General features: G+C 44.4%; 1 protein-coding gene across 1 annotated transcript in view; it reads right to left on the bottom strand.

The window, feature by feature from the left end:
• Positions 1-7103, bottom strand: part of COL9A3 (collagen type IX alpha 3 chain) — a 61595-nt gene extending 54492 nt beyond the window's left edge. Inside the window, exons 1-4 of the mRNA XM_020804633.3 lie at positions 7085-7103; positions 6717-6952; positions 4287-4355; positions 608-643 (exon numbers count right to left, since the gene is read on the bottom strand). Of these exons, the coding sequence (XP_020660292.3) occupies positions 608-643; positions 4287-4355; positions 6717-6782 (171 nt within the window). The 5' untranslated portion in view covers positions 6783-6952; positions 7085-7103. The remainder of the gene's footprint in view (positions 1-607; positions 644-4286; positions 4356-6716; positions 6953-7084) is intronic.
• Between the last annotated feature and the right edge of the window lie 6216 nt (positions 7104-13319).

Below are 13319 nucleotides of genomic sequence, written 5' to 3' on the forward strand. Positions count from 1 at the left end.
TCTCTAAAAACATATGTATACTGCGAAGTATCTCTCCTTCACCAGAAATTTGTTCCTCAGCTTTTTTTTTGTCTCCTCTTTCTTAACGTAGTGGTACATTTGGAAATACAAGACCCCATCAAAACATTTCTCAGAGCCACCCTCCTATATAAGGATACCCCCCCAAAAAAGTAGACAGCAGGATCATTTCATATCAAAAACTGAGGTGTGGGTCTTTTGTAAAGGTAATGGCTTTTAACTCCCTATTCAAGACTACTCTGCCGTCAAACACCTTGCATTACAATGAAGACGAAATGCAACAACATTCCTCTCCCAGGTCCTGTAAGAATTGTGAGTAAGCTCCGAGGGAAGAAGGAAGCCTGAGGAGAATGAAGTCATATCAGAGTGGTCGATTTGACCAGATGAGCGGGGTATAAATCAAATAAATAAATAAATAAATAAATAAATATCCCAACCATGTTCCAAACATTTTAAGTGCTTTGACCTTATAAGTTCTGGTTCGACATCTCTGCTCCCAACTTCATTCTTGTTTGCCTTACCTGATGGTACTTCTGTTTGTTCCTTGTCCCATTCCCCCCTAGACAGCATGAATGAAATAGGTACTTACTGCTGGGCCAGGTAAACCAGGTGGGCCAGGCTCCCCCTAAATATATAATAAAAGACAGTGAAGACCATGATACAACAGCAATATTATAAAATCATTCAACATGCTAAAATGATACATGGACGTCCACCATCCCCTAGGTCAAACCCAATCCATAATCACCGTGTTTCCAGAAGCTGGTTATAGATGTAAGTTTTAAATGGATGCCAAAATGAGGCTAACATTGGTCTCATTTGGCTTCCAGGCCCTGTCCTATTTCTCTAAATAACATATTGGTCTCAGTTGTGGGACACGGGAGCTGAGTTTTCCAGCAAGATTAGGCAGGTATATGTAGGAATAGGTGTTAAATATGAAGTTGTCAGGCTGCATAGGGCTGTAAACGTCACCACCAGCACCTTGAGCATGAATCAGAAGAGGACTGCACATCATTTCAAACTAGAATAATGTAGTTTCTGCGTGCTATCCCAGTCAGCTATGTAGTTGCTTCCATTTGAGCCAGCTGCAATTCCGTGTTACCCATGAGCAGTTACCCATGCACACACCATTCACTACTTATTTCTCATAATTTCAAGTGGTTTCTTATAAACTCAGTAGTAGAGGCAAGAGCTAGGAGGTTTCTGCCTTGAACCTCTGCTATAGCATAGTCTGCTTATATTCCTAAAGAAAAACAACAATCATTTAAAAATGGAAGTAAACATGTGTGTCAGTGTGTGTTATAAAGCAGAATACAACATAGAAACGGAGGCGTACAACGACATGGGGGTCATTGGATTTGAATGACAGAAATTTCATGACTAAATCTAGATCTCCCCATGACAGAATACATGCCCCCATTTCCAAGAAAGAATCAACTATGGCCGAGTTCCAGAATTTTCTAATTCTTGGGAACAGTCCCGGTTTCATTATTAAATCAATAAATGGCTCAAAGTCGGATCTTGACCAGTGTCTGATAATTGATAGCCATTAAAAACTTCCAGTAATATTTTTTTAAAAAATGTTTAATTATTCTCTTGAGATCTATATTCAATTCTGATAAAATAGCAATATTTTAAAATTTTTAACAAAGTAGACTTAGAAGAAACAAAATCACAGACACATTATAATCTCCGAAGTTCGTTAAATTTGTCCCCATCTGATTGACAGTATAGCACTTCTATTCATAGCAGTGAAGCAATTACCTTGTTAAGTCATGTCAAGTGCACCTGATTTTCTTTTCTTTTTCTTTTTTTAAAAGCATGGGTTGTCCAAAACTTTCTGGGATTGACACTAAGTTATAAAGTACGTCTACTTTTAGTGGGAAATGTGAAACTAAAATTTGATTGGAAGAATTCATTCTGGGTCTCAGCCTTTTTAAAAAATTACTTTTGGGGGACACACACTTCTCAGAATCCCCTAGCCAGTGGATTGTGGGGATTGTGGATGTTGTAGTCCACCAAAGGCAACAATATTACCAGATTTTGCAGGGGTTCTAGCTTGCTGATTTTTTTAAGTAATGGGAGCGTTTGTGGTATTGTCTAATCTGCTTCTTTGTTTTTCCATCTTTGGCTTGGAGTTTCAAAGTACCTCTTGACTTTTACAGTTGTATGGTTTCCAGCACCGTTGAGAAAGGTACAGTAAAAAGAAAAAAAGGGTGGGTGCGTAACATTATTATTTAGGTATGAGTGACTATTGTATCTTGTTTACTTCCAAATACTATTTTAAGGACTTTTAAAAAGCCGTTTCCACAGGAATGTTTCTGGTTTTATGCTATTCTTGTATTAATCCTAGCTGGCAAGGGAAACATTCAGTTCTGTTTTGTGTTTTAGTAATGGCTTGCAAGATGCAGCATCAAAACTGGTCACTAGAGGGAAGCCAAGAGTATTTAATTACAGTTTTTTTCCTGGTTAACGGGAACTACACATTTGTAGACAACACGCAGTAACCTTTTTATTGTGGATTATTTTCAAAGAGTACAGAACCACCTGTTTTACACATCCTGTTTTAATGTGATTCCTGCTCCTACTGACAGCACCAGGGTAGGGGTAGCGGAGTCCTCGTCTGCTTGATGTGCGACAAAACCGTAGGCCCTGAAGCTGCCCTACTGGCAAGAGCAAAGGTCACCAGCCTGGTAGCTAGGAAAGTGTCCCAGGCACTAGCCAGCGAGCGATACCATTCTTGCCTGGGGGAACCGTTGCAGCAGCATATCAAGCCTCCCAGCCCTGGCAAGCTAGCAATCGAAGCCCTGATTCAATTTTTAAAAATGGACATTGATGTCATTTAAAAACTGCACGGGGTCCTGCATTGTGTGCACCAACAAAAGTCACAGTAATTTCCCTTTGGGTTTTCCCAAACATGTAGTTACAGCCATTCTGAGCAAGGACCATAAAATGTGTGAGTACTTATGTAATCAAAGCAAAAATAATGGCACCCGAGTAATAATAAGTACTATAATAAATCCCTTTTAAAATGCAAATTCTGAGCTCAGACTCTAATCTCCAATCACTGTCCTCAGTTTCCAGCCCCTGAATCCAGCCCAGAGCCAGGTGCTGCCCCAGCAAAATTTCAGAGCTGTTGGGGGACATGTCTCCTCTAGTGTAGCGGCCCCACTGGATCCTAACCTTGTAATGTCCCACAATTTTAATGTGCTCCCAGTGTTAATGGCCTCCAGTGTTAGTGGCTTGAGGGGAAAAAAAGTCCCACAATTTTAATGTGCTCCCTCCTGTCTTGAACGGCTGGAGAGCTCAATGGTTTAGGTCTGTGGGTGCAGAGCCAAAAGTTAGGAGTTCAATTCCACACTGTGCCTTCCCGACAGGGGTTGGACTTGATGATCCCCAAGGTCCCTTCCAGTTTTGCAGTTTTAGGATCTAAGATTATTATCTAAAAGTGAAAGGCTGCCATTTTCAGTCGCAGACACACATCCCCTGTAGGTTCTCCATTCTGCCTACGTCTAATGATTTTAAATTGTCATTTTCACGATAAAGTATGCTTGCTAGTTTTGTTAAGTGCGTTTAACCATCTCTTGCACTAAATTGTGCATATACTTAGAGGAAGAATTGTTATAACACAACCAGGCATGCCTCTGTTAATTCGAACAAAGGTATCCCAGTGCAAAATGTAACCAACTTGCTGGGACTAATTCTCTCCCAGGTGATTTTCGCCATTTTTTTAAGAAAACGTGCATGAAAAGTAGATGAAACAGGATAGACATTGTTTTATGATGCTACAACCCACAGTGCCATAAAAATGCTTGCCATTTAGATCCAGCTCTTTGTGAAACCTGCCATAAGCCTGAGATACTTCAAAATCTTGTCCCAAAGGTTAACAAGGTGCTCCCTTGAAAATCCATCCCGTAACGTAATTATTAACAAATATCCAAGGCTGATTTTTAAAGAACTGTTTATCTCAGTGTTTGGACCAGTCCAGCAGAAGCCGGCACCCATTTTCCTGCAATGAAAGTTTCCTTGATCAGAAGGTGTCTTTTAAATTACCTCCAGTGTTAGTGGCTTGAGGAAAAGTTTGGTAAGTTTCTGCCCCAAAGGATAAATGAAAGACGATAATGTACAAGACCTTCTATACGATAATGTACAAGACCTTCCAAAAAAAAACCCCACCAGCTGTTCTATTTGCTCTGTTGGTCTCCCCAACCACAGCTCCACCCCCTCTTCTTCCAGCATGGTATGGCCCTGGGCTGCTCAGTACTTACATCAATGCCATCCTTGCCAGGCGTTCCTGGGGGTCCCCGTGGTCCGGGAGGGCCGCGTGGCCCTGGTCTCTGTGAAGCGAAGAGGAAAAAGGGTCATCTTGCATCTGATAAAACACATGGAAATCCACGCGATGATCCATCGGTAAAAGACTGGATGTTACTGGGATGGGGGGGGGATTTCAGATTCCCCGTGTGGGGCAGCTGCCGAGGGGATTTTAGATCTTCTAGCCAATAGCTCAAAGGACACCGATCTAGAATTTGGAAAAGTTACTTTTGGGGCTACAAGTCACTGCAACTTTTCCAAGATGAGCTCAGATTTTAAGGGAAGCTTATAGGACATCCCTTTTGTCCTTTTGGAGAACACGTTTTGGAAGCCAACCTCATGCTTGAAAACAAGCTCTTCCACCAAAAATCCAGACCTTGCCTTATCCCCTCCTTTAGTCATTCATGGGGGGAAAAAATTCCTGTATAGCCACCCAACCTGCTAGAACTCATGAGATATTGATTTGATCTTCTTCCTGGCTCTGAATAGATCGTATTTTTCCCCCATCTTAATTGCAACAGTAGATATAAGTCCTTCTCCTAGTTTACTATAGTGAAGAGAACATCGGACTAGAACTCTGGAGACATGGGTTTGAATCCCTGTTTATTCATGGAAACGTGCCGGATGGTGAAAATGGCAAAACCACTCCTCCTATCTCACAAACTGGGGAAAACCTCTTAGAGTTGCCATAAGTCATCATCAACTTGATAGCACACACCGCCTTCTGAGATATGTAGTTGTTTACTCTGGAAAACCTAAGAGAGTTGTTTGCGTATGAATTGGAACCGAGGTCTGTTTCATGAAGCGCATGATTTCCATTTCTCATGCGAACACTACTATGGTCTTTCTATTTTTAAAGTCTCAGACCTATGCTTCAACAGCTTTGAAGCCTGTCCTTTCTCCCACACTTCAACTAATAGGTCAATGGGCTCCTTGCTTTGTAGAAAAGAACAGAGTTTGCAATGCAGAAAAAAAAAATTCTGTATGCATGAATCCAAAATGTCCTATTTGCACATTTAAACTGTCTCTGGATCTTACAGTTTTACAGACTTCAATAACAATCTTCTAATGATATATTGGGTGGGTAGCGGGGAAACACACCTAAAGCTACCATAATGAGTAGCTTGTCTTAGAAGCAAAACCACGTCTTTCATTTCCAGTGAGTTGCAATGAATTTTGCACGGCTAAAGTCATGCTCTGAATGCACACTGTGTTTGATTTTTCTGCTTTACGGTGGTGGGGAGAAACTCTGTAAATGTTTTTCTGTGCGGAAAAAGCAAGCCCCCAGAGAGCTATGGCCTGCCTGTGAGCAACAACGGTTTCATTGTACCTTCAAGTTTGCTCATGGCTGAGAAGGAGCAACTCCAGATTCCTAAACCTGGCTGCAGGAAAACTTTTACAAAGAAAAGGATCCCTATAATGTCTCCATCATTAGCAACCCTTGTAGGGTGCAATATTGCAATAATACTGTTGGGTGAGGGTCTCAATGAAAAGCTACATTCCTCTTGAACTTGAATTTAAAGTGGAAGGATAGATGGGAAGTGGAGGGCGCGGGAGAGCACACATCACCGGAGAAGCTGAGAAGTCAGAACACTGGAGTTTTTGTTCACTGTGAAACGTAACGCTTCCAGATTAAACAAAAACGGTTTCTCTCCAGGCACCTTTTCCCCTACTGAGTCCTCCTCCATTTTTTTTCCAAAGAAGAAGAAGAAGAAGAAAATCAGTTGATGAGTTGTGAAAATCTTAAATTTAACGCAACTCCTGTGCAATACGGCTCATTAATTAAGTACCTTTTTTCGTTATTTGATGTGAACCGCCCAGAGCAGCCTTGGCTGCCAGATGGGTGGTATATAAATCAAATAAATAAATAAATAAATAAATAAATAAATAAATAAATAAATAAATAAATAAATAAATAAATACCTCCTATTCATACATCAGTATAAAACAAACACAAATAAAAACAGAGCAAAGTACTCCTGATCTGCATCTACAGTCAAAATCACTAGAGATAAGAGTGTGCTGCCCAGTTACAGGTTCTGAAAGAAAACACTCTCGTTCTTCAGCTGATCTGTGTTTGTCCGATGATGAATACCACAAATTAATTCATTTTTAAGAATCTGGTCTTATCCAGCAGTGTTTCCCAGACTTTCCTAGAAGCAAATCTCACTGGTTTTGATCAGCCTCATTCATTGCCTTGCAGTCTTGTGTACCAAGAGCGATAGTTCTGAGAGAGAGAGAGAGGGAGAGAGAGAGAGAGAGAGAGAGAGAGAGAGAGAGAGAGAGAGAGGACTGTGGATGTTCATTCCAGAAGATGGTGCTGATGTCCATGTCCAGAGTGCCATAGCCGGCCCAGCTTTACCTCGCTGAAAGGCCAAAATCCTTACCTGAGCTGAGGAGGAGGCCAAAAGTTGCAAGAGAAAAAGTAATCCAAGGGCTGACAATCCAACCATCCCGGTCTCCTTTGACTTCTCAGCTCAGAAAGAAACAGGCAACGTCTCCTGTCCTGCTTTCTCTAGGTTCCAGAGATGGTGTTCTCCTCCGGCTTTTGGATTTTCCACTCCTGAATGTGTCCCTTCCACTTCAAGAGACTTCTTGGCTAGAAAGGGAGAGACGCACCAGCCTACAAAGCACACAGTCAGATGGAGAAAGAGAGCAGGTTACTGGGGGAAAAAAAGAGATGGGGGGAGGAGGGCGGGGAGGAAGAGGGCTGGACAGGCTGTAGAGCGACTGGAGTCAATGCAAATAGGCGTACCTTTGTAGCTGAAGAATTTTTAGTCTGCTGTGTGTTCCGGCCAGAGGGTGGTGGGAGGGAGGAAAGAACCAGGCGCAAGGGAGAAATAAGGCCTGCTTTGGCTTCACAGATCTCTGTTGGCATAAAATGGTGTCCCTCCAGGCAAACAGCCCTGATCCTGGATCTACACTGTCAGAGATGGGGGAAATAACTTTTCCTGGATCACACCTCCCAGACTATTTCAGATACCACGGTTGCCAGTCATGATAGTAGCTCAGATATTTGAGAGACGGTGTTCCGAAACAATTTTTCTCAACTCAGAATAGTGTTCATAGGGATGAGTACAACCAACATATTAATTTTATGTTGCACCACTGAACTGCTGCGATCACAAGTCACAAGGGTTCACCAGAGGTAGACGGCTGCTGGCTGCAAGCACTCACAACTCCGCAGTTCACACACTGGGTTCAACTACAAAGATGCAGACCTATGGATAAGTAAGATAGCTGGGGTGAAGAAAAGACTTACTACATGACTAGACAAGGAGGTTTATAATCAGTGGAGAGTAACTGGCTGGATTTCAGATTAGGCATCCTTCAGTCTCAAGAGACTAGCATGCTCTGTACGGAGGTCTTGGAACAGCATCTGGTGTGGCTGAGAAGACCAATTCGAGAGTGACCATCCCTTCCACACTGAAGGCAAATACAATCTGCCCCCTGTTCAGCTCTCTGATTTGGCTGCTTCCGGGACTGCCTCTTTGCCTTGGCCTGCTGGACAAGAGTCTCTTCAAATTGGGAGAGGCCGTGACGTAACGCCTGCTCAGATGTCAGGGTTTGATACCAAAAATGCATCGGAGACAACACATCTGGAAGGTGTTCAACTTCCTCTCCTGACGTGCACAAAGGGTCCAGGACTCACTGCAGGACAGGAGTGTGCTCAGGACATAGGCTCTATAGACCTGGATAGCTCCTCTATAGAACTGTTCACTAAAGAACTGGCTGGATAGCTCAGTGCATTAGGCAATTGGCAGCAGAGCCACAGGTTAGGAGTTTGATTCCCCACTGGGCTTCCAGGGAGAAGAGCCAGCCTGGGTGGCCTTGGGCAAGCTGCACAGTCCCAGGTCTCCCCCCTAGAGGAAGAGAATGGTAATGCACTTCTAAATATTCTCTACCTCAAAAATTCTGAAAAGGGTTGTTGTGAGCAGCCCCCCCCAGTGCCCCCCTCCATAATGACGAGTACTCGCAGACACAATCTCTTTCTTAGAGTAATGTAACTTCTTAAAGGGCCAACGGAGCCAAGCAACAGAACTTAAGCACTTTAGGGTGCCAGGGAATAGATTTCCCTCCCAAAGTATTTTTGGGGAGGGAAATCCCTTAGAAAGGTGTTCACTGGGAGGAACAGAGCCCCCATCTCCTCTCCTAGTTGTAGGAGACCCTTCAGGTGTGCCAGGCACAGAGTGTCACAACATGGGTGTTATACATGCACACAGTTGGGTGTCTCTAGAGGTGAGTACCAAAGGCTCCTTCCCCCACTGTCCCTCCACAGCCCCCACTGACAGCAGCCGCCCCACAGGAGTGGTGATCCCCTTGAGAGGCAAAGGCAAACTCTACCCAACCTGGCTGGCCTCCCTGGTGTCGCTGGTGCAGAATGAAGAGGAAGTACAAGAGGAAGGGCATAGAGTTGGCCATGGGGAGGCTGGCTGGGAGGTCTCTGCTGCAGTGCCGCTTGCTCCTGCTGCATCCTCTGCCGGTGGCGTGCCCATCTTTGGTTCTTGAGCTTCTGAGCCTCTCATTGCCTGGCTTCGTCTTGGTGAACCTGGGCAGCCTCCTCAGGTGGGCACCAGCAGTTCAACCCAACGTCCAGTATCAGGATCACGGTGGCAAAGTCTCCAGCTGACTATTGATTGCTCTGGCAATGGCACCACCTCTTGGGCCTCAGATGCCTCCCAATCCATGTTGTCAGCCCAACAGCCCTCCTCTCCCGCCTCACTCACCCCTTTAAATCCCATCTCCGCCATGGCCACTCAGCCTGCGGTCTTGGGGGCACCGTCCACCACCAACACCAACGCCCCAGTCCATAAACTGCAGAGTGGGACTCTCTCTGATTCTTCGGGAAGCAGAGAGCTCACTCTCAAGGGCAGGGGCATTGTTGCTGGTCCCACAATTGCGACAAGTCACAATTGACATGAGTCTTTATTATCATTGGAAATGGCAACATGAGGCATGTGCCACATGTGTGAATCAGCGGAGACCTTCATTTTCTGTTGTCAGCCCTCTGAATATTCTAATCCGATGTATTTCGCAACACCCATTTCAACATTCTTTGTTCCAGGAGCTGGTTTCACACCTAGGTGTACATCGTTCGGTTTCCACCTAGTAAAGCTGTCTACTACGATGTCAGATCTGTGATGGTCTTCTCACGCGTTCATTGCTTCGGCTCGAAATGGGACTTACACACAGACCCTTGGGGAGGAGGGCGGCAGGGACATTTGGCTCAAGCCGTAAAGGCAAGTTGTGTACAGATCTGGGCTGCTGTTCAGTAGCAAATTTGTTCAAGTTGCATTCTGCCCCATGCAAAAATCAGGGTGTCCCCATTGCACTAGTTCCTACCTCTTTCAAGGAAGAGGAGAGTGTGTCCCTCCCCCACCCCAAAAAAGGAAAAGCAGGCTTATTTTTTTAAAAAAAGAAATGGGAAGTGAATGCAACCAGGAATATGCCCCATCCCCGAATTCATTAGATTTACTTCTAGATTTCAGTCTACTTGATCGTTTTGTGCCCTTGGAAAAAAACATTAAGTTGGTGACCCATAGTTATGGCCAAGCTCCTCACTTTATAGCTGGCCACAGAGTGGTATTAGCGGCTCACTTCCTCCTTAGTCAACATCTCAGCCTTGTCTCAGCATTAAACCCTAGCCGAAAAGGGAATCAGACACACACAATTTCTTCTCAATATAACAGGGCTTTTTTTAAAGCCCAAGCTAGACAGACATTTCTGAACAAAAAATAGTTTTTTTAAAAAGCTTATTTAGATTCATCAGACCTTCTTTCCTTTTTTTCAGAAACATGACAGTACATTTAGTTAACAGATAATTTTCTCCCAGTGATGGGCAATGTCAAGAGCATTTCAGGCAGGCAGCATTTTCACGGCACATATTGAGGTGTGTAGAGTACACTGCCACAGGTGAGAAAATGCCTGTTCTTCTGCACACTCACAAAGGATTGTGTTGGTGCAAACCTTCCATTTTCTTAGGTTCATCTTGGCTCTGTGTTCAGCTACACCAACATTCTGTTCTAGGGCAGTGAATCCTGTATAGATGAGAAATCAGCCCCAAACTAGCAAGAAACAAGATGAAAAAAGCTTAAATGGATTCCTGTTGACTTTCTGGAATTTCAGACGTGCACCTAATTGCATGTAACACGGGCATGTTGATGTAGTAATAGTGCAATGCAACTATCATCAAAAAACAGACAAGGCTGATTCTGGATAGACTGTCTGCAAGCACCTGGAGTCTCTTCAGCACAACACGGGCAAGCAGCTTCCCTACAACGCTGAGAAGAGAGATGCCAGGGGAGTTATTGCAGTCGCCCTTTTCTCCTTTGTTCTTATACAATGTGATGATGTTTGCATCCTTCATGTCCTGTGGTACTCCACCTTCGCTCCAGCAAAGATGAAAGATTTCATACAGTTCGGTGGTGATGGTTTCTTTACAGCACTTCAACAGGGATGTTATCCTTTCCAGGTGCCTTGCCGGAGGCAACAGAATACAAGGCCGTTTTTATTTCTGCTGAAGTAGGTTCGCTGTCCAACTCTTCCAAGACAGGTAAGCACTCAATGTTATTTAATGCCTCTTGGGTTACTACATTCTCTCTGGAATACAGTGGGGTCTCGACTTACGAACGGCTCGACATACGAACGTTTCGACTTACGAACCGCTCTCATAGGAATACAGTGGTGCCCCGCATAGCAAGGTTAATCCGTTGCGGATTAACCTTCGCTATGTGAAATCTTCGCTAAGCGGGAAGTAAAAAGCCATTGGAACGCATTAAACTTCATTTAATGCGTTCCAAATCGGCCCTAAACTTCCCACTTAGAGAAGTTTCCTGGCCCCGGGCAGCCATTTTCGCGCCCTCGGCAAGCGAGGGGAGGGCGCGAAAACGCTGCGCGGGGCCATTTCGGGTCATCCGCGGCCGTTTTGAAGCCGCAAAACAGCTGTTTTGCGGCTTCAAAACGGACCCAAAATGGCCCCGCACCGCATTTTCGCGCCCTCCCCTCGCTTGCCGAGGGGGTGAAAACACCGCGCGAGGCCATTTCGGGTCATCCGGCGCCCATTTTGGAGCCGCCAAACGCGGCTCCAAAATGGCCGCCGGACTCCCCAATCGTCGCAATGCGAGTGCGGCGATTGGGTGCTCCATATAGCGATCCCGAAAAAGGGGATCGCTATACGGATTCGTCATTATACGGTGCGCTCGCTAAGCGAGGCACCACTGTATATGGACTCGACTTACGAACTTAGATTCGAGTTACGAACTCTTTTTCCCCCCCCTTTTTTAAAGCTAAGTCATCTTAGGTTAAAAGGAAAAAAGAAAAAAAATATCCCCGTCTAGTGGCAGAAGGCGGAATAGCAGCTTCCCATTAGTTTCTATGGACGAAATGAGCAGATACGGATTAAATGGTTTTCAGTGCATTCCTATGGGAAATGCAGATTCGACTTAAGAACTTTTCGACCTGAGAACTGCCTTCCAATACGGATTAAGTTAAGTCGAGACCCCACTGTATAGCTCATAGTGCTGCTCCCAGCGTTCCATCTGCTGTGCTCGGTACTGGATGATCACACTTGTAGCAGACTTCAAAGGAGCAGATTTCTTCTGTATTGGACCTAAAGCCTGCTTGATCCCATCATACATTCCCTTGATGTTACCTGTGTCCGCTGCTATCTGTATCTGAGAGCAGAGCTGAAGCCAATAATCGTTAGAACATCTCCTCTTAGAACATGTCCTCTTAGAAGCCATCTTAAAATGTGGTTTCAGATAGTCATACACAGAACTACTTGCCTGACACCAAGATGTCAGCAGATTTGTTTTCGGTCAAGTAGGAACTTACCAAAGCTGGAAAAGTTTCACTTTCACTTTTTGCTTCCAGGGAGCAGATCAGAAGCAAGAAAGGTGGAGTTTAAATGCCTGCAGACCATTTCTGCAATCTAGAGAAGCAGACAACCCTCACTTGCAACCTTTATGCATGGAGAAGTCAGGGAAGAGGGTGAGAGAGCTGGTAACTGTAAATTCCAGCAGGAACAAGCAATCACATTTCAGAAATTTACTTTGCATGGTGCAGAGTAGAAAGTGCTAGTTGAATGTGAAATCCAACAGCAGCAAAACTCATTTGCAACCCAGTGCTGGGTTTAGCAGGAGACAAAATGCCCATTTTATACACAAAAATGACCCCAAAACATGCTTATCTTTATATGCAAGTTAAATGCAGTACTAGCAGGTAGAGATGAAAACTGATGTTTAAAGTTTGTATCTTGCTAAACGTGTGAACTAGCCTTGCTTTGCAAATGCTACAGGCAGACCTTGGAAATCATGCAGGGACAGGGCTCAACAAACACATTAGGATGGTTGCTGAGGATGGAGCTGAGGAAAAGGTGGAACTGGGAAAGGGAATCATTAAGTTTTACAGTGGTGCCTCGCTTAATGACGATAATCCCTTCCAGGAAAATCGCCGTTAAGCGAAAACATAGTAAAGCGAAATAAAAAAAAACCATTGAAACCTGTTCAATGTGTTTCAATGGGGTAAAAACTCACCGTCCAATGAAGATCCTCCATACGGTGGCCATTTTCGCTGCCTGTATAGCGAGGAATCCATCCCTAAGCACAGCGGGGAGCCATTTTAAGCACCCGGCGGCCATTTTGGAAACCCGGCGATCAGCTGTTTTTGATCGTCATAAAGCGAAAATCGGTTCCTGAAGCAGGGAACCGATCATCGCTAAGCGAAATTCCCCCATTTAGACCATCGTTTTGCGATCGCAAAAAGATAGTCGTAAAGTGGATTCATCGTAATGCGGGGCAATCGTTAAGTGAGGCACCACTGTACTTGTATTCTGCTACTTCTGTATTCTAGTTGCCACAGGAACAGATCATGCTCTTGCAACAGCAGGTCAAAAATCCACTGCTTGAATATATTTTAATCACAGCTTCCCTGACTTTCCCTGACTAATTTCAATTTCCCTGACTTTCCAGAAAGTGGCAACCCTGCCTTCA

This window comes from Pogona vitticeps, chromosome 4 (genome assembly GCF_051106095.1).
Source record: "Pogona vitticeps strain Pit_001003342236 chromosome 4, PviZW2.1, whole genome shotgun sequence".
Taxonomy (NCBI): domain Eukaryota; kingdom Metazoa; phylum Chordata; class Lepidosauria; order Squamata; family Agamidae; genus Pogona; species Pogona vitticeps.